This window comes from Lutra lutra, chromosome 7 (assembly GCF_902655055.1).
Source record: "Lutra lutra chromosome 7, mLutLut1.2, whole genome shotgun sequence".
NCBI lineage: Eukaryota > Metazoa > Chordata > Mammalia > Carnivora > Mustelidae > Lutra > Lutra lutra.
Genome location: NC_062284.1, coordinates 106730393 through 106757142, shown reverse-complemented (window position 1 = coordinate 106757142; position 26750 = coordinate 106730393). Strand labels below are relative to the sequence as shown.

The 26750-nt window shown below is 42.8% G+C and overlaps 1 protein-coding gene across 3 annotated transcripts in view; it reads right to left on the bottom strand.

Annotated features, from left to right (window-relative positions):
* Positions 1 to 26750, bottom strand: part of DAAM1 (dishevelled associated activator of morphogenesis 1) — a 165461-nt gene that overhangs the window by 2798 nt on the left and 135913 nt on the right. For all 3 annotated transcript variants that reach the window (XM_047737013.1, XM_047737014.1, XM_047737015.1), the window contains exons 17-24: positions 21476 to 21560; positions 16365 to 16471; positions 14279 to 14367; positions 13287 to 13455; positions 9650 to 9757; positions 8048 to 8108; positions 5055 to 5186; positions 989 to 1159 (exon numbers count right to left, since the gene is read on the bottom strand). In XM_047737013.1, coding sequence (XP_047592969.1) covers positions 989 to 1159; positions 5055 to 5186; positions 8048 to 8108; positions 9650 to 9757; positions 13287 to 13455; positions 14279 to 14367; positions 16365 to 16471; positions 21476 to 21560 — 922 coding nt within the window. The remainder of the gene's footprint in view (positions 1 to 988; positions 1160 to 5054; positions 5187 to 8047; positions 8109 to 9649; positions 9758 to 13286; positions 13456 to 14278; positions 14368 to 16364; positions 16472 to 21475; positions 21561 to 26750) is intronic.

The window sequence follows — 26750 nt, the reverse complement described above, 5'->3', positions numbered from 1 at the left end:
GCATCCAACAGCTGCTAATGCCCTTGGACCTCACAAGAGACGGGGAACTGGGACTTGAGGTCTATTGTAGAAGCAATGAATAATGAAGATTAGACACTCACCATCTAGAATCTAGGTAAACCTCATGATATTCTAGTTAAAACAAGAGCAACTAGGATAATTCCTATGCCTATCATGGAACCAGGAAGTTATCACTGAACAGAGCCCAAATATTTGATTTTTTTGAAAATATTTTATTTACTTGATAGTATAGAGAGACTAAAGCAAACACTCATAAGGCCACTTTCCTCACATCAAAGGCTTAGCTTCTATCTCCTGTGGATGCCTGGAGCTGGCTACACATGAGTTATTATTAAAAACCAAATTATACGTGCATTATAGAAAATTTACACAATTCATATAAACAAAGGTGGGAAAACCATCCTTAATCCTACTGTTAAGAGCTAACCATTGTGAGCCTGCTGGGGGTATACCCCACCACGATCACTTTCCTTATTAACACTTACCTTACCAAAAAAAAAAAAAAAAAAAAAAAGATTTACACAGAAATAATTCTGTAAACTTTCTTTTATCATTAAATATTCTTTGAAAACATTACTTCCAAGGACTGCATATTCCATTAGGTAGTTATTACACCATTTAAAGCTAATGCCTGGTTGGTAAACATTCAGGTTGTTTCCATGTGAGGGCTATTATAAAGATTGTGGTTGGTTCTCTTTGGGCAAATTTAGGATTATTTCTTTATAATAATTTCTGGGAAATGAAACTCCAGATCAGAGGATGTAGAAATATATCTTTTCAGTCTTTGGACATACACTGCCTGACTGCCTGAGAGAAACTTACAGTGACTCAAACTCAGAGCAGCATTCTAGAGAGTACTTCGATGCCCTCCTTCCTGCTGGCACATCACAGCGCCGTCTACACACCAAGCAGCAGCCGCTCTGGGATTTCCAGGAGGTGGAAACGGCTGAGATCCTCATTATCTTACCTGAGCTTCCATGCGAGCACGGCGTTCCTCCTCCTCCTTCTTCTTTCTCATGTTTTCATTCTCTTGTTTGGCTTCTGACACAGCTTGAAGAAACTGATCAAAAATGCCAAAGAACTCATCCGGCTGGATTTTGCCAGCCTCCTCCCCAAAATGTTTCACTGCTTTAGTAAACTGGAAGAAAAAAAAGCGGGGGGGAGTCTTAAGAAGGTCAGGGTTCCAAAGGAATTCTGTGATCAAACAGAAATCTCTCTAGAAGCAGTGACGTTCAGAAAGACTCAAATATAACTCGCTGGAGTTCAATGAGCCTGTATTTATCTGTGGCTGCTGAACAGGCCCATCAATCAGTGCTGAAGTAAAAAATTTAATACTCCTCGGCTTTTGAAACTATTTATTCTTTTCCACCTCATTTCAGCTTAACACCAATGATTACCTACTCTGACTTTTTATTAACTAAACAGTAGTAAAAACGAGAAAGCAAAATATCACAGGGCAGAGCACTCAAGACGTAAAACTAATAGCAAACTCGGCAGGGGTAGGGAAACTTGTACTTTTAACTTTTCTTTGAAGCAGTTTAATATCATTTATTGGTGCCATATGGTTAATATCAAAAACAAATGGGATCCAGTGCTTCTTAGCTGCTTTTCCTAATCCTAAGTAACGCTAGCATTGTGATATATCCTGGGCCTCAGTTAGAAAACAGTCACGGACTACAGAATCATTAATGCAACACCGAATTTATGACTGAGAATACAAATTTATTCCAAATTCTTTGTTAGAGAGAATCCCTTTTGGTGCAAATCCTCTCAAAACAGCTAAAATGCAAAATATTAAGGTAGAGATAAAAAAATTAATACAAATATATGTCTCTTATAACAAAATAGTTATTTCCAGTCTCCTCAGTATTTTTTCCTCCTTTGAGTTGGTCAATGTGTCAGTTTATTTAAGATTTTAATTCTTTAAACTGAAGTATAATTAACATACAGTGTTATATTAGTTTCAGGTGTACAACATAATGTTTCACCAATTCTATACAGTATTCAGTGCCCACCAGGAAAAGTGCAATCCCCATCTGTCACCAAATGTTATTACAATTTTCCTGATTATATTTCCTATGCTGTACTCTCCTAGTTTTAGTTCTCCTGGTAGTTATCTTCATAACTCGAGACTGCGTGACTTTAGGAGTCTTAGCAGTATCATGACTATCCAAAAAAATGTTCAATGCCAGTCATATTGTTTGTTAGAAATTTTCTTCCCTCTGTAAAGATCTAATGCTGTTACTCCTAAGCTACTAAGGAAGGTGTTTCCAGCTTCGGAGTCAAATGAATTCTCATTCTCTATGCCTAATCAACTACTTAACATTTTCCAGATCTCTAATTTTCTTTTCTTTTTTTCTAATTTTCTTCATTTAGACTATGAAGTATTGGTGCAGTGCCCCCAACCCAAGAATTTATAGTTGCTTTTATTTTTCTTGCATTATCTGCCTTTATTGTATTTTTTTCTGATATTTCGGTAACACTATCTCCCTATAGGAAATGTTTTTAGTATTTATTCTTTTTTCCCCCCTAGTTTTACTGAAATATATGGACATATAGCTCTGTATAAAATTAAGGTGTACAGCATAATTCTTGACTTCAGTATATTGTGAATGATCACCACAACAAGTTTGGTTAACATCCATCACCCCATACAGATACACACAAAAGGGTCTACTTTCCTAGTAACTTTCAAACACAGCATGCAGCAGTGTTAACTACAATCATGATATTGTCCATTACAACCCCTATACTTATCTTAGCACCTTTTGGCTCCTTCTTCCAATTCCCTATCAATATTTATTCTGAGATAAAACAATTATAAAGTTATATGTGTGTGCATATGACATCTTATAGTTGTCATGTTATATCTTTAAATTTGTAATAAAAATGTTCTTTTGCCATTTCTCTCTTCACTGAGGAGTTGTTCTCAATGTTTTACTTATTTGGAAATATTCTATTAGAAACCAGAGTTCTGGGTTGCCTGTGTGCTCAGCTGGTTAAGCGTCTGCCTTCAGCTCAGGTCATGATGCCAGGGTCCTGGGATTAAGCCCCATGTCGGGCTCCCTAGTATAAGAAATAGGGCTCCTCCCTCTCCCATTCCCCCTGCTTGTGTTCCCTCTTGCTGTGTCTCTGTCAAATAAACACAGAAAATTTTTATTAAAAAAAAAAAAAAAAGAAATCAGTTTTTTTTTTTTTTAAGATTTTATTTATTTGACAGACAGAGATCACAAGTAGAAAGAGAGGCAGGCAGAGAGAGAGGAAGGGAAGCAGGCTCCCTGCTGAGCAGAGAGCTTGATGTGGGGCTCGATCCCAGTACCCTGGGATCATGACCTGTGCCAAACGCAGAGGCTTTAACCCACTGAGCCACCCAGGCACCCCAGAAATCAGAGTTCTTTAGGGGAAAATACTCTGTTTATACTCCACACACAAAGCTCTAGCTTGCCTTCATGGCTTTATAAGCTAATTTCTAAAAGTTCTGGTATGAACAAAATGGCATTGGATGGCCTACTGAGTCTCTAAAGCATTTAAGTTCATGCACTCCAAGCCATCCTGAATGATCTTTTTATCTAGGAATTCTAGTGATGATGAAGTCATGTATATTTTGGTCTGAAGAAAACTAGTCCCAGACTAAATTTCCCACACTAAAATTAAAAAAAAAAAAAAAATAGTAGGTTGTGCATGAGCGAGTGTTTTTATGCCACAAATTAACTGCAGGGTTGATTCTTATAAAAATGTTTGAGCCCTCAAGGAAGTAGATTCTATACTGCCTGGTTAGGGTGGGGTTGGGGAGTGTCTTCCTTTATAGATCTCTATCATCCAAAGTGGTGAGGCATATGTAAGACACGGGTGAGGGCGGGGGTTATCACAGAGGCTGCTGACATCAATCATGGGACAGCAGAAGCTGGATTTCTAACAGCAGTCCTCTGACCATACATTATCTTTCCATTTACTTGTTGTATCTTTCCATTTACTTGTGTTGGAGGTGTAGTTTACAGTTGAGACTAGCTAAGGTATCCTAATACAGTCTTTTTCTGAACCGTAAGCAGTTGTTTATGTACACTACACATAAGCAAACATCCATATCTATTAACTAAATAGACGACTACAGTGAAATGACTTCCATTACTCAAGTTAGCAAAAGAAAGTTAAAGCAAAAGGCTATTGTGGCAACTGAAAAATGAGCAGTGTGGAAGAGCTTGACAGGACGGGGTAGGGGTTCAAGATAACTTATTAACAATGGGGGGGGTGCGTAAGAGAAAAGATGTGTACATGCATATGTATATAAATGTGTATTCATTTTGGAGGAGGAAATGGGGGGTGGGGAGGAGCTGAAGTTCTAGTTATTAGCCAATGAAAATTTTTCCTTTAGAGAAAATCAAAATTTTGAAATAGCAAGAATCTAATAACCTAAAGCACTGTATTATTAAAACATATGCCTCAGGCGCCTGGGTGGCTCAGTGGGTTAAAGCCTCTGCCTTTGGCTCGGGTCATGATCCCAGGGTCGTGGGATCGAGTCCCGCATCAGGCTCTCTGCTCAGCAGGGAGCCTGCTTCCTCCTCTCTCTCTGCCTGCCTCTCTGCCTACTTGTGATCTCTATCTGTCAAATAAATAAATCTTAAAAAAAACAAAAAACAAATGCCTCTTGTCATGAGGCTCTGAATTAAAATGTATCTCCTTTAATAAGTTCTGCTGGATATTTTCAGAGGGAATCTCCTGCCCTAAGTCTGTCTCAGGACAGCATATAATTTATAGGTACTGGGACACCATGGCCTTGGTAATGCCTGATCTACTCTTTTCTGGTTCCCAGAGGTTAAGTACTTTAATCCAGTATCAACCATGAAAAAATTGCAAAATATTTACTGGTCTTACACCATCCAGATATCCTGAGGTCTTGCTAACCTAAAGGCAACACAGGCCAGTTAGACAAAAAGGGTGTGTTTCAATTGATCACAGTCCTAGATACAAAGATGTTGAATATCTGCAGGTATCAGGCATATTGAACAACACTCAGTACACAAGGGGACACTTACCAGGTCTTTAGCTTCTGCGAGAAGGTCTTCCACATCAGAGAAGCTGAAGCTGGCTACTGTGATGAACTGGCTGACAACAGACACAAACTTGTCCCCGGGCTGTGGGGGCTGAGATTTCTGATATTCTAGCTCCTTAAACACAGGAAGTGGACAATGTCAAGGAAGCCTTCAAATGCAGACACACCTTGCCTCATTTTCCATATACCTCGAATTTAACAAGTCAGAATGGCAAACACATCAACACCTACTCTGAAACACCTTGTGGCAGCCTAGCTCCCCCGGCTCTTCCGTCTACCACACCAGAGCCAAGCCCACATGCACCCACATTATTTGCAAATAGCCATTTAGCCGATCACCTGAGTACTTTAACAGTGTGATTTCTTATTACTAGCTTTAGGATGTAAGTACATGAGCATTTAGATAAAATTAACAGAAGTTAAATAAGGAGAGCAAATTGGATTCCAAAGGTGAGTGACTGAAGGCAAGGGAGTTTAATTGTTGATATTCTGTGCTCAGAATTCTGGGAATCCTGGTTCCTTGGTTTTTCCTTCTTTCCTTCTGGCCAAGTCTAATGACTTTCTACATGAGGGTATCTGGGTCAGTGGAATGTCAACTACATGCACCCTAATTGTCTACCATCTATTTTGTTTCCGTGAACAGGCAGGTAGGAGTATTAGTGTATTATTAATTACCCATATTCTCCATGACCAGGGTGATGAACACACAGATTATTCAAATCTAATGTTAGTAATTAATTTCAACCATTGCCAGATGCACTTTCTTAATCCCACCCTCTGAGTGAGGGATTATTATCCTCCTTGTACAGATACATAACTTGAGGTATAGAGGGATTAAATTATTAGCTCAAAGCTGATCTGTGATAGAGCCAGAATTTGAACTCAGGCCTGTTTGACTCCACAGTCTCAGCACCACCACACTGGGCACCAACTGACTTGATCTGAATCTATTTTCTTCTGTAACTGCTTTGGCAGAGGCACTAATGAGCAGGAGTGTAGAAGTCACAGGATGTGGGTTCTGATTCTGCTCCATCACTGATTTGGTTCTTATCTGTGACAAGTGGCCTGGGTCTCAGTTTCTTCACTTGTAAAAAGCAGGCAATATCCATGTCACCATGAGAACCAACAAAATAAGTGGAAAGATAAAATATGGAATCTGCTCTGATTGGAATAAATTGCCACAATTCCAGTACTTTGGCCTTGAAAGTCAGCAAGTATACATGTGAGATACAGAGATAGAAAAGCAATTTTGAAGTATTTCATTCATGTATAATCTCATTTCATTCAAAGACTGAATTAAGAATTTCATCTTTGATATCTTCATACTATATAATCCATTTGTGTCCAGCACAATTAGGACTCATGAATATTTAAACAGGCCAAGGTCTGCCTCCCAGTATTTCCTTCTGGTGCTACATTGTGACATGTATGCTATTGGGGGGCAGGAAAGGTCTCTGTGTTAAAGAGTGTTACAGTGTCCATGACCCAAGTGCTGGAGAGAATTCAGCAAAACTACTTTTAATAGGCCCCAAACCCAAAACTTCCTCCCCACCAGGACCCCTCCCCATGCCTTGCTTGAACTAGCTGAGATGCAAAGGTCAGAGCAACCATTACCAGGCTTTAAGACTGTCGTAACTGTGACCTCGTCTCAAGAGAGCCTTCCAGTGGGAGGAAATGGGAACGAAGTGAAGGCTATAAAACAAGTCTCATCCCCAACCACCCTTAACCAGCAGGCCTCTGTAATCTGAGAAAGACCATCCCACTTGCTCACTCAGTGCCTTGGTCCACTGGGGTTGGCAGAAAAAGATTTCTTTCATTCAGTTCATCTCCTTTACTTTTGAAAGAGCATTCCCCAACCCCCAAAAAGGAAAAAAAAAAAAAAAGAAGAAGCCGCCTTCTATGCTCCCTAATTTATTAAAAACAAGCAGAAAAATATCAGACATAACTTTTATTAGAGTTATGTCTTTAATGAAGTTAGCTGCTTTCTACGGCACAGTTTTACTATAAAAAAAGAGGAGGGTCCTCATAGCACTGCTGAGAAGTGATCTGAAAGAGACTTAAGAGAGGAGCACCCTTCCAAGCTGCCCGTGGAGCAGTGTCCTTTGTCGAGTGCCAGGCTGGATCTCCGACCACTCTCTTGAGCAGGCTTCTGGTCCTGACCCGCCTCCTGGCTCAAGGCCACACTGGGTGGGGCCCACGTGGCGCTCGGGTGCCGCGGTCACCAGTAAGCCCAGTGGCACGGCCTGCTTTCCTTCCACGGAGGCCTGGCCCCAGGGACAACCTCATTGCTGTGTCTGTGAGTTCACCCCACCCCTCTAAGTCACAGCTCAAAGTTCATCTCCTCCAGAAGAGAAGCTTCCTCTAATAAATGCCAGTCATTCCATAAGCTTTGGACTAACTTAAATCCACCCTTCTTCCTCAAGGCACCTCTGTAATCACTGTGCTTATCTGGATGTGTTCTCAAGAGCAGAACGAGTGCTCTTGGCCACTGCCACACCGGGAGGGCAAGGATTCTGAATCATCATGACCCCTGGCCTTGAGAATGGACCGTACACCCAAAAGTCTGTTCAATAAATCCTCCCCAGAGGACCAACTCCGAGACAACAGAGGTATTCCACTGCTCTGCTAAGAAAGAACATCGCTTATTAACAGAACCTGGACACAGAGAGGATCCTTGAGGATTATCTAGCACAACACACTTTAATGAGCCCTGCCTTACAGGCAGGAAACCAGTGTAACCCTAGGTCTAGCTCCCCAGTTCCTGCTCCCGCGAGACCCCTACGATGTCCTGGAGCTGAGTCACTAGCGTGACACAACCCACCTTTGCTTCTTTACTGCTCTTGTTTTCCTACTTTGTTATTTTTTTAATCAATATTTTGATCTACGCCACATTTATCCCAGGCATCCCGCCTTGCTGGACACCATCAGCACCAGAGATAGTGAAGAGATTGCGAGTAAGAAGAAACACATACTCACCAGCTCTACTGCTTTCAGGCCACTTCTCAGGGTACTTATTTCTTTGTCCAGCTCAGTCATGCTGTTGCAAATAGTAACATTTTAGTGACCAACATGTGACTTACACGTATTGAACAGATGATGGGTTTACATATCTCATGCCTGGAAGTCCACACTAGTTTATTTTAAGTGTTTATAATTCCCTTCCTGCTCCGATCTCACAGAAAGGTGACATTTTAAGCTTAGGGAATTTAGATACGGAATTATGGTTTCTGTTTTCCATGGACAGCAGGTGTATTTTATAGATTAAAAAGAGCAGAGTAGAAATGTCTCCCATCTATACAAAAATACTTCATGTATTTTTCAATCTCACAAGAAAATCTCACTTAAAGCAAATTATTCTACGTGGAAATTAATTTTTTGCCATACATGGCTCCCCTTGAACAAATAAAAGAAGCTGTCTTATCCGCATTCATGCTCATATTGTACTCTTTGTAATTAGAGTGCATTGCTTTTCACTAAAGTTGTGGTCATATGAATATTACAAGGTGATGGCTTAAACTTTTTTTTTTAAAAAAAAAGGATTTATTTTTAAGTACTCTCTATACCCATCATGGGGGGCGAACTCAACCCTGATATCAAGAGTGGCTGACTGTGCTGAGACAGCCGGGCACCTGGGGATGGCTTAAATTTCAATCACAATGATATTTCTTAAAGTTATACTAACTAGATTTCATTATCTTTTTGTAGAGAGAAAGTTTTCTGGGTTTCTCCTATAAAACTTTCTATTTGATGGCTTTTAAAACCTCAGAGATTGTAATACAATCCTCTTAGATAATTCAGATGTAAACAAATTCATCAATGTTTCATTTAACATTTTCATTTCATATCTCATATTTCTACCAAATTCTACAAAAAGAGGGAAAAAACTAGCCTGTTCATCATCATTCTTTTCAAATTCACTGCAAAAAAGATGCAGTTTTAAATACACATGTATATTTTTAAAGGGCCAAAAGGAGGAGGGAAGAACAACAAGGAAAACTGCCTGCTCTTCAGTCTCTGAAAAGTGGTGTGAAGTCTGTGGTGAAAGTTTGGCAACTTTCCATTTTATTTTTAGTTCCTTCATTTACATAAAGACTGCTTTCCATTAAAAGGCTGCCTTGGTTTCTGAGTGTGTGTGCACATGTGAAAATTACTAGCAATGCCCTGACATTTAGGTTCTATTTGCTTAGCTATGTATCCTCGTTAACTAAGGGTGTTCCTACCTGTATTGAATAGAAGGACCTTTTAAAAGTACAAGCGAAACCACATTCCTTTATAATCCTCTTAATAACTCAGAAAATAAGGTTTTCTGGAAGTTAAAAATTACATGCAGGAGTAGTCCAAAGAAGCTAGAAAAACGTATATATATACATATATATATATGTATATATATGTTCAAAACCATGTAGCATATTTCAGTGACTTGGATAGGATTCAAGCTTTACTTCATATGCTATTCAGGGGAAAGCAAACGGAAGGAGCCTCTTCATGCAATGCCAGCTAACTGCCTCAATGGCTAAAGCACAGTCCAAGTGATTAAAAAAAAAAAAAAAACTAAGACAATTCCATGGAAGGACTCACTTTACTTTTGCTGCGTGAGGAATGTCCCGCAGTTCTTCATTCAGATTGAGGACCTTGGGGTATTTATTTTCCACAATAGTTATGAGATAGTGCAAAAGTGTGATGTTCCTACAATTAAAAAAAGGAAAAGTATTAGGCATGCTTAATATCCGTACCTGGTTTGCCTGTGCAAGTGGCTGAACCTGCAAGAATGCCATATTCCTGGGTTCACTTCAGGATTTGGAGATTCTTTTAACAGGGATCCTCAAGAGAAGGGAACAGGGGAGAGCCTACATGAGATTTACACAACTTTATGTAAAAGGAAGCCAGTATCTTCAAAAAGGAAGGGGACAAGATTTACTACTTTGGCTCATAAAGAGCATCTTTCAAAATGTGGATGATGGAAATGAATAGGAACCCTTGTCAATAGGGACATACCTACCAAAGACAAGGTGTGCTCAGAGGCTCACAATAACCGGGGTGGGGGTGGGGCGGTAGGGACTGAGGGGTGCTTAATTTACTAAAAAGTACAGCTACTTTTTAAATATAAAAGTACAGAGCAGTGACTCACTGATAAGAATTTATTGATAATTCTCATTTAAGCTTTTTCAACTCTATGATAACTTTTCTCCCCTGATTCATTTATTTTGCTAGCTTTTGTCCCCTCGGACTCATGTATTTTGCTGGTGTAGCAAAGGGTGGTCAGAAAGCTAGAAGGTCACCTGCTTTAGGGCTGGGTCTGGACGTGGACCAGGACTGTGCCGTCACGGCAATGACATCTTTGCAGCCAAGAATCCATTTCCTAATGTTAGCAACACTTCAGCTCCTACCTCTACAACCCAGCTCCCTCTTTGGTGGTGACAGACCTGAACCCTGACTGACCTGGATTGAAACAGTGGATGCCTGATAACACTGCCTGTTAGGCCAAGCTGTGGTGGTCTGGTCCCGTTGTCCCCGACTCCAACGCACATTACAGTCACCTGGTCCCAGATGCCGGGGCCTGAGATGGGGGTGGGGCCAGGCACGGGTATTTTTAAAAACTCCCCAGGAATTCTAAGAGCCAGGATCACGAACCGCTGGTCTACTGAAAGTTACCATAATCAAGAGGACATAAATGTATTTCTTTAAAGACACGGTCATAATTTTTAGGCAGGCTGCTAATTTATGATGCTAAATCACAACAGCCTCACCCATCCCCACCTCGAATGAAGCAGACTTGGCAAATAATTTTCTTTCCCATAATAACGAAATGGTTTTCATTTCTGGTTGTCCCTGCATCTTCACAGAAGTCAGTGCGATCCCATTCCTCTGAGTCAACTGGCCCACGTGTGAGAAAAACTTTTCCTTCATTTTTCTTGCTCTCAATAAGTAATTAGAAAACAATAGCGCAGCAAAGTAAAGTAGTGGCTAGTGATTCTGGCCGTTTACTTTGTAGATATCAAGCTGTTAGCCTTCCATTTCAATTTTGCTGCTCACAGAATCTCGGTGTCCACCCAAGGGAGCCAAACCCCAGTGGCCATTACAAGAAAAGGTAGAGCCATTTTCTTCACTCTTTCACAGAGATGCTTTGTTATTTAGAGAAACTAAATCCAAGTAACCACATATACTTTTCTTAGTGTAGAAAGACTTCATGCTAGATCAGAACATTCACATTTGTTTGCTATCCAAATAATACCTTGTTGGATTGAATATAAATTCTTGAAGAATGAAAAACCAGCCAACAGCCACACACGTGATTACTCATCAGTATGACGGGAAACAAGGGAAGCAGAGTGAATGCACCCTTCATGGCTAACTGTCCCACCCTTGCGCAGTTTGATTAGCGTCAACTGAGTAGTTCCTGAGTGACTGCTTATAAACAAGGCACTCTGCTAGGCACTATGGGTTTACAAGACACCGGGGTACTATTTCCAGGGACAAAACATTCACAGGAAGAAGAGGAAAAAGAGATCAGAAATGTTTTTAATTTATTATTTTGAAAAGGCCTGCATATTAAATTCTACGGTAACTTCAACAAGCAGATAATCTCAGAGTAAGTGCCAGGTTATCAGTAATGAGGGGGCAGAGGGTATCAAGGGAAAGAGAGAGAGACAGAGAATGTAGAAAGGGAGGGGGAGAGAGAGGGAGAGAGAGAGAAGGCAGAGAAGGAGGAGGGAGGAGAGGGAGAAAGGGAAGGGGTAGGGGGGAAAGGTGGGGGGGATAGAGAGAGGGGAGGGAGGGGGAGAGAGGGAGAAAGGGAAGGGGAGGGGGAGAGGGAGGGGCAAAGAGGGAGAGAGGGAGAGAGAGAGGACTAACTGGTAGTGAGGGTCTCCTTCCTCTTTAACTTGCAAGCCGAGTTGAAGAGAACACCCTTAAAAAGGTGACTGCCCTTCATATGCAAGTAAGACGTTGCAGCTATCTACTACACCTTCCAAATAAGGTCCATGTGTTGCCGGAGTAGAGCTGAGGATAAGAGAACAGGTGTCAAATACCCGTGAGGCAAATACCTTGCTTGCGATCTTAGGCAAGCTAAAGGAGCCACTTGACACTGCCTCAGTTTCTTTATCTGACAACAGGTGCTACAGCCCTTTGGCCTGTGTACTCCGCACTATCAATACAAAAGTGCTCTGGAAGGATCAAGGGCTTACGTTAAAAATAAGGTGGTGATTGCACAGCTGCCCTTTGTTAATCTATCTCTACAGAATGCAAAATTAAGGTTTAGCCCTACAACTCAACATATTGCTTATTTCTTATAGGATCGATTCAGGGTGGCCATAATGCTCTGCGTCACTAATCTCACAGAAAACACAGAGTAAAGAGCCTTACTAGTCGGGAATAATTAGGGTGAACAGCCCATATTTCTAAGAAGAATTTGGACGCAGGGAAGTTCACCTTAGAAACAATTGTGCAAATTGCTCTGAAGTCAGGAAGAGCCTTGGCGGAACAGAGCTCCCTGGGAAACTAGTGTTTTATGCCTAATGAGCCTACCTGTTAATGACAGCAGAGCACTTTTCACCTCGGTGTTTCTAACAAGAATCCATTCACCTAAAACACTCTCTAGGAAACATTTAGAGGAGTCTTGAAAGGAGCAGCTTAATACCAACAGCCAAACTGCATTTATACCTCATAATTTTTTATAGCTGCTAGCGTCAATGTATAAAGGATGGAAGGCATACCTAAAACCCTAACAAACTTCACATTCTATCATCAGCTTTCAGTTTTTTTCTTTTCCCTGGAATGCAGTTCTCTGTGGAGGGGGTCATGCCTGGGAAGGGTCACGAGGAGACCATTAGCATGCGGGTCACAGTCTGTTTCTGGATCTGGGCACTAGTCATACAGAGGTTCAGTGTGTGAAAACTCATCCGGAGGTGCATTTCTGACTGACGACCTTGTCTTTAGTGTATTACACTATAATACAAAGTTTATCCAAAAAACCCCAAAACTTAGACTAGATGCTATCTGCCTGGGGACTGAAAATGGATGAAGGATAATAAGCCCGATGGGAATTCTGGGTTATTTGTAATTAGGAGAGAAGAGAGAAGTCGATGCTGTAGAGGGAAGGAGCATGCGCGAGAGTCAAGCACACCAGAGGCTGCAGCATTAGGGAGACTCAGGAGGCCAGGAGGGGTCCTGACTTCAGCTCCAGGGGCCTCCAAATGTTGGAAGAATCCGTACTTACTTGTCAATACTGGATTTTGTGTCAGCAATCTTGTTTAGGCTGGATATCTTGAATCCGTATGCATTGCCTCTTTGGCCTTTATTCATGTAATTTCCAAATGCCAAAACCACTTCTAGCAGCTGCTTCAAGGCACTGCTCCTGAACAACTCTTCTGAGCCAGAACGGATTGCTTCAAAATAAAGCACACGTAACCACAACTACCACCAGCGAGACACCTCAGTGACACCCATCCTAACCCACACACCCGACAGCAGATACTGAAGAGGTAAGCCTGGGTCGCTGGACGACCAGGGAGCACTTACAAAACACCTCAACTAGCAGCAGAGAGCGAGGGGAGAGCCAGTGATGTTGTTCAACAGACCCACGGTAGCTGCACAATCCTCTGCTTTCCTAGTCTTTTTCCTGGCTGATTCACTGACTGTATGCAGTTAAGAATACATAGAAAGGGACTGCATTTCCCACATTCCGCTGCAAACACTTTCTTGCCTGGTACGACTCAGATCAACAGGATTACTGAGCAATTCCAGTGACAAACCCCCCCGCCCTGGCCAAATGTGTTTCATGTAGCAGCTTGCGGGTATGACCAGGGACTGGGGCTTGAGCAGGGTCCTGAGTCCAGCCCGCATTCTGTGGCTGTGCTCTGCAGCTGCCCATGTTTCAAACACTTAAAAATTTAACAGCCTGAAATGTTCCCTTAAAAATACCAGTATAGCACCACTGTGATAAAGCTAGTTACAGACTCCTGGCTAGTGGTGGTCAAATATGTGTCTTACCAACACCCAGGAAGTTAAAAGCCCACTTCTCCAGAAGCCAGGCTAGGTCAGAGGGCTAGGTATGGACCTTATGTAATTAGCCACCACAAGTCCAGAAGATTTTAAGGAAAAAAAAAAAAAAATCACCCAAGGGATCCTGTTTACTATCTGCACTTGGACTGTACTTGCAAACAGGCACTTATGATGAACATCATTTTCAATCTGGAGGCCTGACTTTACCTTCTACTTTAGGTTTCACTTCTGCCACACGCTCTGCAAACTTCTTTTTGAAGTACAGCGATTGGAGTCTTTGCTGATAGTGGTTAATTCTATAAGAGCAAGCACGGACTGATGAACATTTATTTACTTATGACGTCTATGTTCACTCAGTGGATATGGAGGCGGAGGTACCTTAGAGTACACACCCCCCAACACACACACACATACACACACACACACGCACACACAATTCCTTGTTCCTCGTATGGACAGGAGCACAGGAAATGAGGCCACTTTGTCTGGAGAGCCCACTTCCCTCTGACCGCCGGAGTATTTGGGCAATGGCCGTAGGGTCCTTAGCTCTAAACAGATCAGGCAACTGCTGAAAGAAAAGGAAAGTTGTCCCCTCCCCTTCCTCAGAGTCCCAGGAACTCTTGTGAACAGAGGAGATAAAAAGGAATGAAAATGGGGGCACCTGGGTGGCTCAGTGGGTTAAGCCTCTGCCTTCGGCTCAGGTCATGATCTCAGGGTCCTGGGATCGAGCCCCGCATCGGGCTCTCTGCTCAGCAGTGAGCCTGCTTCCTCCTCTCCCTGCCTGCCTCTCTGCCTACTTGTGATCTCTCTCTCTCTCTGTCGAATAAATAAATAAAATTAAAAAAAAAAAAAAAAAAGGAATGAAAATGTAAAGCCTACCCCCTGTTCTGGGCAAGTGAGGGGCTGTTTCTTATGTTTCTCCCATGCTTAACTTTCCACAAAGTTTGCCTCCAGCAAAGCTACAGAGTAAAACTCGTGTCCATCAACCTCTCCTCATATCATCCTCTTCCCACTCATGTCCCCAAATGATCCCTTCTTTACAGCTAGCTCCCTTTCTGCTCTCCTCAGGGCTGGCAGGCTCTGCCTTCCAAGATAGCAACTAGTGACCAGCGATAAGAGGATGCAAACTGGCCTCTGGTCACCACTAAGATAAGTTGCTGCTGCTGAGAGGGGGAGCGCAGGCACTCTTGCCAAGACCTTCTGAACTCAAATCACTGCCTTAGCTGCTCTCTGTGGGAAACTTCAGCCCAGTAGCCCCATCCAATCAAACAGACCTGCATTTGCAGCCTAGGTTCTCCTCTTGGTAGGTGACCTTCAACAGGTAACTAAATTCCTCCATTAGATGGAAGAGAATACCTCCCTACCCAACAGCCCTCCTGGTGGCGCTGATAGAAGGATCAAGGGGGGTGATGCATGCACAGGTCTAGACAATTACAAAATGGCAGCCAATGTGGGTGACCATCTATTTATCCACACACAGGCTTGCTGGGCACACCAGTCAAAATTCCAAAACCATCCTTTGTCCTATAGCGGTATTCTTCCCCACAGCAAGGTGAGATGGAACAACAAAAATAAGTCTAGATATGGCAGAAATGTAGAGTGAGAGCCATGTTCACCTTGGCTACACTCATAGGCCTTTGGTACTTAGGGGAAGAGCTCTGCCCTGGGGTCGAAGGAGAGTCTCGGCACCACTGGTCCTTTTCTAATGCAGAATCAATTTTTTCAGGCCTGGGATGGCAAACAGACTCAAGCTCACATGCCAAACAAAATTATGAAGCAGTGGCTGCCTCTGGGTTTTCTGGAGAAGGGTTGAGAATGCTTGCCAAGACTCTGTGGGAAGTGTGCCATGACTGATTAGAGATGTCTGCATGTGTCATGATTTGACATCCAGACCCTAGTTGTTCATTCATGTGGGCTCCAGGTCGACACTGCTGGGTCTGCCCATTTTCTGAGATGCTGGGCTACAGAGAGAAGGGAGATATAATCCCATAGCAGTCAAAGTGCGGGGGTGGGGGGTGGAGGGAGACACTGACTGGAACCAGGAAAAGTTATGACTTGTTTAGGTCCAGAACCAAAGGTAATTATGAAGAAAAATAGCCCTGGCTCACCCATAGGCAAGAACTCCCATAAACAAAACAAATTCCACATAGTTCTGACTTAAGAAGATTTTGTAATTTAAAAAGGCTTTTAGTGAAGCCAGGTTACTGGCCCAATTAATTCAACCAGAATCAAAAGTTTATCTTCCTGAGAGAGGTAAAGGGCATGTTCATGTCTTAGGCGTTTTCAAACTCACCGGCTCATTTCGAAAAGGAATCTATCAGCCTTGGCCATCCGATCCAGTTCATGCTTATGTTCCTCCAACAGGTCAATGTCACTTTTTTCGGGAACAAATTTCAAGAGCTAAGAAGCACATGCAAATATTAAAACTGAGGTTTATAACTAAATTCTTGCAGTAAAATTTCACTCTTTCAGTTAATCTGCCCCCAAATGAGACTGTATCTTTTGTTTAATTTATAAACTCTGCTACAGGTCATTGTTAAGATACAATACAAATGACTAAATCTTTGCAGTTAGTTGGTCAAAGGTACCAACTTCTAGTTACAACGTAAGTTCTAGGGAGGTAAAACACAGTGTGAGGACTAGAGTTAACGCTGCTGTATAATGTACAGGACATTTGTTAAGGAGGTCGATTCTAAGAATTGTCATCACGAGGAAGAACTTCTTTTCCTTTTTTATTGTATCTACAGGACGTGACGGATGCTGCTAATGAAACCTATTGCCTTATCATTTCACATCTGTAAGTCAAACTACTATGCTGTATGCTTTAAATTTATAGGTCAATATGTAGGTCAATGATATTTCAATGAAACTGGAGAAAAAATCTTTTCTTTTTTACTTACAAGTAGTTAAATTGATGTAAGATTCATTCCTGGCAACTTTCTACTCTATATTGTCTCTCAAATCAGATTGTGGAAGCTCTTTACCAGGATCCATTTTGCATAGACCCTTAGAGGGACTTGGGAGATTCAACACTCTCATTAGAAGGTGATGCAACGGAGGTCCAGAGAGACAAAGCCACTTACCCAGAATTACAGAGAAAGTTCATGTAATCATCAGAAATAGAACTTAGGAGGTCTCTTGACTCCCAGCTCAATGCTTTTTTTCTATTACATCATGCTGGGATGAGTAATTCTATGTGTATTTTCCATTCAATTTGTTTATTTCTCTGGCTTATGTATTTCCATCTCATTTTTTGCTCCATGTCATGATGGATGAGAAGAACATGGTAGGATTTGGTTTTTGATTCTATTTTTTATTTTGGCAGAAGAAATGAGCGTGGAATGTGGGAGAAACAGCAATATTTAAAGTTGAAAAAGTATTCTGTATCTTATTTCAAATCACAAATATGTGTATATATACCCGCAGCCCTGTCCAAATGTGCTATTTTCTGGATCAGATGCCCTTGGATATATATACATTTTTTACTGATACTGACCCTCTAGACCCCAAGATCCTCCCTATAATTTGAAGCTGGCATTCGGATGATTCATTTAGTAGGTTTCCAAAGTTTGTTGGATTTAATGATGGGACCTCAGAAAAGGCAGTCTGTGCCACCGGCAGGGAAAGAGAATTAGAACTACAGGTGAATGGAAATATATTCCAGGCAGAGTGCACATTATGTGCCAGAGTCTGGAAAGGGTGGCACAGCATTTATGCCAGTAGAACAGCTGGAATGGCAGGGGGGTAGGGCAGCAGTGGTCAAGGTCAGGGAGTAGCAAGGACCTTGAAAGAATTTCAGTCTTTATTTTGCGGGCTCTGGGATAGGACTTAAAATATTAAGTAGGGGGACGAATTTACATTTTTAAAAGACCACTACGCTCACAGAATGGAGAAAGAATTAGAAAGGATCAAAAGTATTAGGGGGTTGTGATTAGACTGTTGGTACAGTAATCCAGGTGAGAGAGGATGGTGACCTGGATTGGGTCGTAGGTAGATTCTAGAGCTATTTAGGGGGTTGAATAGAACTGGCCTGACTTGTTGATGGATGATGGGTTGTGGTAGAGGGTCAAAAGGATGCATCCAGGCTTCTAGCTTAGGCAACAATGTATATATTGTATACAATGTATACAGAGTGTAATAGGAAGAAACCCAGGAAGAAATGGAGGAGAGTGGGTGGGGAGAGAGTGTTTAGTGTTTGAAATACTGGCAAGAGAACCAAGTAGAGATTCCTAGTTGGTATGTGGACAAATGGGTCTGACATGCTATATAGAGCTGTTTGGAAGACAGAGCATTGATACTGACTATAACATGCAAGGATATGAGTGAGGTAACTAGGGGAACCGTCAAGGGAAACAAAGCAGGGCTGGAGAGATGCCAGTGTCTGAGGAATGAGGACAAGAGGAGTAACCTTTAGAGGAGACAATGAAATGCCAAAGAAACACATTTCACCATGGAGCAAGTGGCCATCGGTGTCACATACCAGCAGCAAATCAAGGAAGATAAGGACTGCAAAGTGCCCCCTAGCTTTGGCAACAGGGAGGTGGTGAGTCCTTAGTGAGAACAGCTTTAGGGAGGTGAGGAAGAGTGAACAGGAGGTAAGTGTGGACAAGCTTTCAATAACTCTGCTTGTATCAAAAGAGAGAGAGGACAGTAGCTAGATGGGCATGTGTAGTATGAAAAGGTGTTTTGTGAAAGGCTGAGACTTGAACAAGTTAAGAATGAAGAGGAGGGGCGCCTGGGTGGCTCAGTGGGTTAAGCCACTGCCTTCGGCTCAGGTCATGATCCCAGGTCCTGGGTTCGAGCCCCACATCGGGCTTTCTGCTCAGCAGGGAGCCTGCTTCCTCCTCTCTCTCTGCCTGCCTCTCTGCTTACTTGTGATTTCTCTCTGTCAAATAAATAAATAAAATCTTCAAAAAAAAAAAAAAAAAAAGAATGAAGAGGAAAAGGTGTATGATGGGGGGCAGGCAGGATACTCTGATCCAGCTGGGTTCCTGAGCAGAAGGAAGGGCTGGGCCAGAGCAGAGGCCAGAGCCACCCCTCTTTCCTGATGGGATGTCATGGATGTGGATGCCAGTGGGTTCACTGGTCTGGTAGCCTGACTGGTTCTAGGCATTTATGTTCCTGTGTTCAAATGGTACCAGTGGACAAGACCAGTATCTTCTTGCTGTTCCTCAGTTCAGGGAGGAAGGTAATAAGGTAAGGAGAAGGGAGAAGCAAGAGAGAGAAAAAGCCTTGTTTTTTCCTCTTAGTTTGGATTTTTATCTACTGGGCAAGGAACTTCATTTCAAGTCTTAGGGATTCCTCCTCCCCCCATGACACACACACTGGTTTGTGTGCCCTAAGCCACAGGCCCCTGTTCAGGACAACACTAGCTCTTTTGTACAGAATGCTGTGAGAGGCACATGCTAAGGTTCAGTCCTTCCCAAAGCAGAGTCAAGTGACAGACTGTGTATGGATGGTTTTAGGAGAGGAATGAAGACTTAGACAAATACCTGGGAATGAGGAGAAAACTATAGGTTCCAAGAAAGAGGAGGGTATCAATCTCCTCTGAGTTCTGAGCTCAGCAGCTAAAAGCAGGAGAGGAGGGAAGGAATCTGATTCAAATGCAAATCATAACTAGGAGTAAAGAGATACTAGTTAAAAGTTTCTCTGGGAGAAGTGCTGTGTGAAAGAAGAGGAAGCAGAGGAAGAAGAGAATAAGGAGGAAAAGAAAGAGTATGGTAGGTGACCAGAGAGTAAGACCCACAGAATTATCAAGGTAGACCAGGTCAAAAGTATCCCACTTGGCCAGATTCTGCTTCAGTAGATTGATTTTCTTATGTATTTATTTGAAGTACATTCTATTTGCACAAGCCCTTTTGGCAAGATCTTGAAATCCCTTCCCTCAAGGAGGAATTTTGCTGCATGCAATTTCACAGTAAACAGATCTTGTGGAATTTTAAACATACGACTTTGTCAATAGGGTCTGAAGACCTAAGGACCAAAGCAGCTTTCTGCATAGTTCCTCCCTCTGTGTGAGCAGCTTCTGATGCAGGCAACCCAAGTGCAGGGTCAGCTGGGGGCCAGAGGGGGGCAGAGGGAAGCTGGGCCGCACTTCCGGGCAGAGACCCTTGTTAGGACTGGTTGCAGACGGAGAGGGAAGAGTGTGCAGAGAAGCTGTAAAATGCTCTAAACAATTAATTTTCAGTTTAGGAATTATGTTTAAACTATTTGTACACAAAAGAGCCTGACAGGCTTGGACTCACAGTCATGGGCTACTGGTAACTAAGTCAAACATCAAAAAGCACAGTCTGACAACTTATTCTATTGCTAAGTGTGAGGGCTTCCCCAGGATGAATGCAGCTGCACGCTTCAGGTGGAGCAGGTGCACTGTGGTGTGGTGACACCTCACACTTCAGTCTTCCCTGCTCTGTGTTGGAGGCCTTTTCCAACATCAGCCAGAACACTGTGGAAAATGCATAAGCACACAGACACTCCCCTGGAGCAGCCATGCCCTCCAAGATCACTGTTAACAGTGCAAAACAGCCTTTACTCTGCTTCTGGGAGCTGAGCATCCCCGCAACCAAGATCTCAAGTTCAGCCCGGCACCACGATTGTCCAGTTAACCTTCAGTGGACCTGGCACTAACATGGACCTCTAGACCAAAGTCACGCAAAATAGGATTTCGTACCAAGGACAATGAGACAAGCAGACAGAATAGTCTCAGAGCATGGAGATGATATCCACAAAGCACGGAAATATTCAGGGCCAGATTCAGAGGTAATAATCCCTGAAACATCTTCTAGTTCAAGAACATGGTCATTTGGGGGACAACTGCACAAAGCTGCTGAGACACACATAACAGAGTTGGAATGGCTCCACAGAACGTGTTAAAGGAATACTGCACAAAGAGAGGCTAAGTCACTCCATCCAGCTTGGCTAGCCACAGTTAATATGAATTACTTCGATGCAGATGACAGAGCTAAGGGGTTTAACGGTAACTACTGGGGTGCAGGAATGGTGCATCAAGGACAAGACACAAACTTTATTAAGGATTCAGTAATGAATCAGTTTATATAGTAGCCTGTGATCTCATGGTGCTGGTGAGATTCTCCATAAGCCTGTCCAACAGACTTCCCTAGAGTTGACAGATTTGTATGACCTATGAAGGTGTATAAACTGCAGCATGAGGAACAGAATCTGGCCTTGTGGGTCCCAGGCATCTGACAAACTTGTGACCTTCCTTTTCACCCAACATTTTGAGGAGCAATGAGAGAATAAAGTCTCTTAAGAGAGCCACATTCAACGTTGGTTCAGAGATGAGGAAATTATCCACCAGCAACAACCAGATTTTCTCAATATCGCACTCCCTGCTAGAAGCCAGTTGTCACCTGTGCTCTGAGATATGTCTGTCTGGCAGCTCACCTGTTCCAACATGTCCTTGGGCAGATCTTCCTGCTCGTCCATTGTTAGAATTGCCCGTTTGATTTCATCATTGGACAATTTCAACCTGGATAAAGAATATTTTATTTTGTTGTTAACAATATTGGCTTGAGTATTAAAACTTAATGCAAGATAATTCATTCTGCTACTCCAGCTGCTGATTTTCACGAACCGTTTTTCTCAAAATCTCTTAGTGAAAGCTTATTTCCTGAAAATATTGCACCTAAAAATAGTATTTTGAAACCGTTTTAACATTCTTTCAGGACTTTGTAATGTTCTGCTGACACAGAGAACATATCTGTTTTATTGTTTAGTTTCTATTGTTCTATTGTTTAGTTTCCTTAAGTAAGGGGTTGGAGGATGAGGAAAAGGTAAGACATCTATACCCACCATTTGCTTTACATATAGTAGCCATGTATTGTAGATGAGAAAGGAAAACTAAATTCCTTTTTTTTTTTTTTTAAGATTTTTAAGATTTATTTATTTTATTTTAGAGTGAGAGAGTGTGCAGGCAAGCAGAGGCATAGGGGGAGAAGGAGAGAGAACTTCCAGCAGGCTCCACACCCAGCACAGAGTCCGACCTCACAACCTTGGGATCATGACCGGAGCCAAAATTGAGAGTCAGATGCTTAACTGACTGAGCCACCTAGCACCCCAAAAAACTAAATTCTGAATTTGATAATTCATCAGGATTGTTTAAAGTTTGTTTTCAGATTAAAAATCGATTTTAAAAGGGTTGAAATCTGTTATTATTAAAAAGCTGAATAGTTAATACTCAGAGTAAAATGCAAACGGCACTTCATGGTGGAGGAGTTTTCACATATATTATTTTGTTGGAGGTTTAAAATAACTGTGATGGTCATTTTTTTTTTTTTTTAAATGGAGGTTGAAACTGAGGTGCAAAATGTCTAAGTGAATTGCCCAAGGTCAAACATACGGAAAGTGGCAGTATCTATCACAAAGAGGAAACTCTTGATTCCTAACCCTAAATTCCTTTTACGAATCTGCTTATCTAGTTAATATCTTTTAGGGAAGAATTTAAGTAAAACCAGAAATCTGTTTCTGTTTATCATAAACGTATATGATTTACTAATTAAGTTAAGGGTTTACATCTTGATTATGTCAGCACAAAAAGGTGTGGACTATAAAAAAGAGTCATGAAATTAAAATGCACTTGCAAAAATGTGTTTCTATCAGACACAACCAATAGTGTTCACTAGGGAGAAAGGTCCTCATCAGACGATTAGCTAGAACAACAGAGTCATTCTTTTGTTCTACTGTAAGCATCAGCTTCAGACTTACTTAAAGAAAAAAAAAACTTACTTCCTTATTAAACTACCACTAAAGTGACATATTAACATTATTTGGTCTGTTCTCGTCTATGATCTTCAAGAAAAATCACATTAGGCCTAGAGATAAAGATATAAACACACAAATACAGGGCAAGATATATAGCCTTCACAGGGAGCATCTGAAGGAAGGGGCTTTGGCATCAGGCTGGGCCCCAGTCCTGGCAGACAGTGCTGGGCCAATGTGACCTTGGATGAGGTGTTTTTTAAGCCTTCGTTTTCTCATCAAACTGCATCAGAAAATGCACATAAAGCACTGATCTCTCTGCCTGACCATGGATAAGGCTCACTAAACTAACTATAGGTATTACACTCCAATGGACTTTTCTCCAAAGGGGACAAGCAGCAGCAGTACTTTCCTAACCTAAACATTCACATGCAGTTACGTGATCATTACACCGCGCTTAGTAGAGTTATCACGAACACTACCCAAAGCACTCTCACAACCCATTACTTCTATCAGTTTCCTCTCTGTACACAACATCCATTAGGCCCAGGAGTATTAAACAAGAATTCCAAGACAGCGTTCTTATTTTCAAGGTGGTTATAGTGTTTGGGTGCATCAAACGATAAGCTGCAATACTCGTGCTCTCACAGATAAATGAGAGGGCAGCCTGAGTGCAGGGGTGGCCACAAAGCTCACGGAAGGAGGAAAGGACCCTGGGGTAGAGCTGGTCCACACACACCCCATTCTGGACAGCTCTGGCTTGTCCTTTTCGCTAGATTTGACATAATCTTGTGAAAACCAGCCATCTTGCTACGTACACTGAATGCTGTTTCATGTGCCAGTAAGTAGGAAAGGGAAGGAACAAATCCATGCATCTTATTGTACTAGTAGCATCCTCTTTTACCTCCTGTTGTCAAATCCAAATACACAGCGTCTAGGCAATATGTGAAACTGCTTTTTTTTTTTTTTTTTTAAAGAGAGGGAGAAAAAGAGTATGTGTGCTGATTGATACGGGGCTAGAACTTATGACCCTGAGATCAAGACTTGGACATTTAACTGACTGAGTCTCCCAGGCGCCCTGAAACTGCCTGTATTCTAAAAGGAGACCCATTCTATCACCTCGTCTCAGGTATGGTGCCATCATAATTCCCTGGACCTGCTAGGACCTCCTCAGGTTGTTTTACTCTTTCTTGCGACAATCATCACCCCACAAACATTTTCACCAGAACATCACGATGGAAAACCCCCGAACTTCACTGGAACCATTTAGCTGAGCTGGTGTGGGTAAAACATAGGATAAAAACTATCCTGGCTTCACTGTTCAGGCTCTGGGTAGCCCTCAATTCTAGGACACTAAAGGCTTTGAGTCCGTTAGGAGCAAACAGCACAGTTTAGCCAGGCACGGCCAGGGAAGAGGAACATTAAGGAAGGCTGAAACGGCCACTAATAAAAACCAACTGGCTGTGGAACCGCCTATAGCCATCCCGAGAAAAGCCCCACTTAGAAGAAAAAAGTAAATTAGTTCTGTGTGCTTTTCACACTGAGCTGAAGAAACTACTTTATGGTGTGGTTCCGCGGAGCCCTTCTGTTTTGCATTTAAAAGAAAAGGAGTTGAAAATCAGAGTGAGAACAATACTTGAAGTATCAGATTTGCATTCATTAGCTCCCCATATGGAGTGCAGAACTTCTTGCTTTTGAAATTGTATATATTTATGCTTCTCAACTCCCAGAGGCTGTCTGGACTAAACACTAGCTCTAATTCATAACAATTTTGGTTTCTCTTTATGTGTCTCACAAAGAGACTTGAGACTTTAATGGATAGTACTTAAGAAAATCTACCTGTCAACATACTGCCTCACACGCGGCCTGCTGGAGCAGACAAAGAGACTGCGCCCTCAGGGAAAGAGGAGAAGGGGACCCCGCCCTCTGGGACCCATCTGTAGGTTGCAGGTTGCCGGGTTGTCCGTATCATCTGACATCCACAGAGTGAGTTGCTGCTAAGCTCTGTAATTTAAGGACCCTACCAATTCTAACGTTTTAATTGCTTTTAAAGCTTGCCAGTGTTCTGGTGTGCTGGAGGGTGGCAACTTCTGAGACATCCACCTCAACTTTCTTTACAAGGCAGGAAACAAACCGGCCACTTAAAAACAGTAGTTAAGTCTACCTTGCGCCCCTCAAGTATTTCAAAAATTTGCCAAGAGAACTGGAACATCCAGGCATAATGAACATGAGTTAGGGATGGACGGCTAGGTCAGCCTTAGCTCTGCTTCAGTGGATTTAAGACAAATCCCCCCACTTTAAAGTAGCTTTTTGTGGTTTACTGCACCCCGGCCGCCATTTTAAGTGAGCATCTGGAAAAAAAAAGGATAGCAGAACACTTCATAAAAGTGTATTTAAGGTGGGTTCATTTTGCAATATAAACCAGCTTCCAAGTTCCTTTCTTTTTGGGGGGAGGGAGGGAGAGATCGGTTTTAGGGAATAAAGCAGAGTGAATTTTATTGCCCCATGTCACCTGGATAAACCTGCTAAGTTGGTGCTCCCTCTGCCTGCAGCCTGAGGAGGGGGTTCTTAGTTTGAGGAACATCACGTTCATTGCACTCGCAAGTCTGTGGCAAGCGGGGACCCTCATGGCCTGGAGCTTCTGTTTCAAAGTCACCTTCCAGGCAGTCTCTTTCCAGGAGCTGCAGGTAGTCCTGGCCACGAAGGCGGCGAGTCCCACGTACAGGGCCTACGCGTCCCTCCCCTGCTTGGCTTGTGGGGCAGGAAGGGCTTCCTTCTGACTCCTTTCTCCACTCCAGGCAGGACTGTGGCAGATGCCCTGACCAAAGGGTCCACTAACTTCTTCAGTGTGAAGGTAAGGATGAGCTTTTAAGGATAACCGAACACTGAAGACGTATGTGCTCATTGAAATATGCCCCACGGAATACAGCATAGGCTTATAGTGTGGTAGCTTCTGGGGAGAGCACTATGTTGCTGGGAATTAAATTCCTCGTCAGCAAGGTAGGAAACAGAGAGGGTCTCCAGGCTCAGGCAATGAAAAAAGTAGAAAAGAAGAAAGATGGTAAGTGTGGAAAAGAAGGAAATCTTGACACCTCTTGGAGACACTCCTATTCATTGTCCCCAAACACGACACTGGTGTCCAGGTCCTACCGAGGGTTAAGGCTCTCTCAATTCTGTCCCTCATCAGGTCTCACCTGGACCTAAGGAAGAGCCTGCTATCTGAAGGCTGCTCTCGTGGCCAGCTCTCCACCCCTTCCAACCTCTCCTGCAAACCCCAGAGAGCAGACTTCAGACCTTGTTAAAATAAACAACTGCACTGATTCCCGGTCGCGTGGGCATGAACACAGGCCATGGACTGGGCAATGACCAAAGGGTTGGAGGGGAGGGGTCCCTGCAGCTGCTTCACATGCACTGGGTCTAAAACTCCCACACTGAGAGAGCCCACTACAAGTCCCCTCCTCATCTCCATTTTATAGACGAGGAGGGTATGGCTTGCCCCTGGCTGACTGACACCCTCAGGAAGGCACCAGGCATGGATCCTGGGCTCTCTTGCCCAGTCTCATTTCTTATGACTGATGATACCACCATGCAGGGCTCTCCTTCTTAGCTATGCGCCGACCCCTCGGGTGCCTTGGCTTCCGCAGAGTGCCTCTTCAGAACTGCCCCCCGTACCCCTGCAGTGTAACTGTTATCGCTCTGTGAGGTCCCCTCCCTCTGGTGAGCCCCATCAGTGTCCTTCCCACTTGGCTGAGCATCTGGCTCCTTCTGGTCCCATTAGCCTAGGCCTGAGCTGTTCACAAGCTACCTTGCTGGTGTCATTTCCCTTCTCCAGTGAGCCATGAGCTTTCAAAGTCATGGTCTGTTCTGTTGCACCCTGCATAGTGCCAGGCAAACAAATGCGTCAAAGTGATAACTCCAAGAAAAAAGCATCACACACACTTTCATAGGTTTCTTCCTTCCT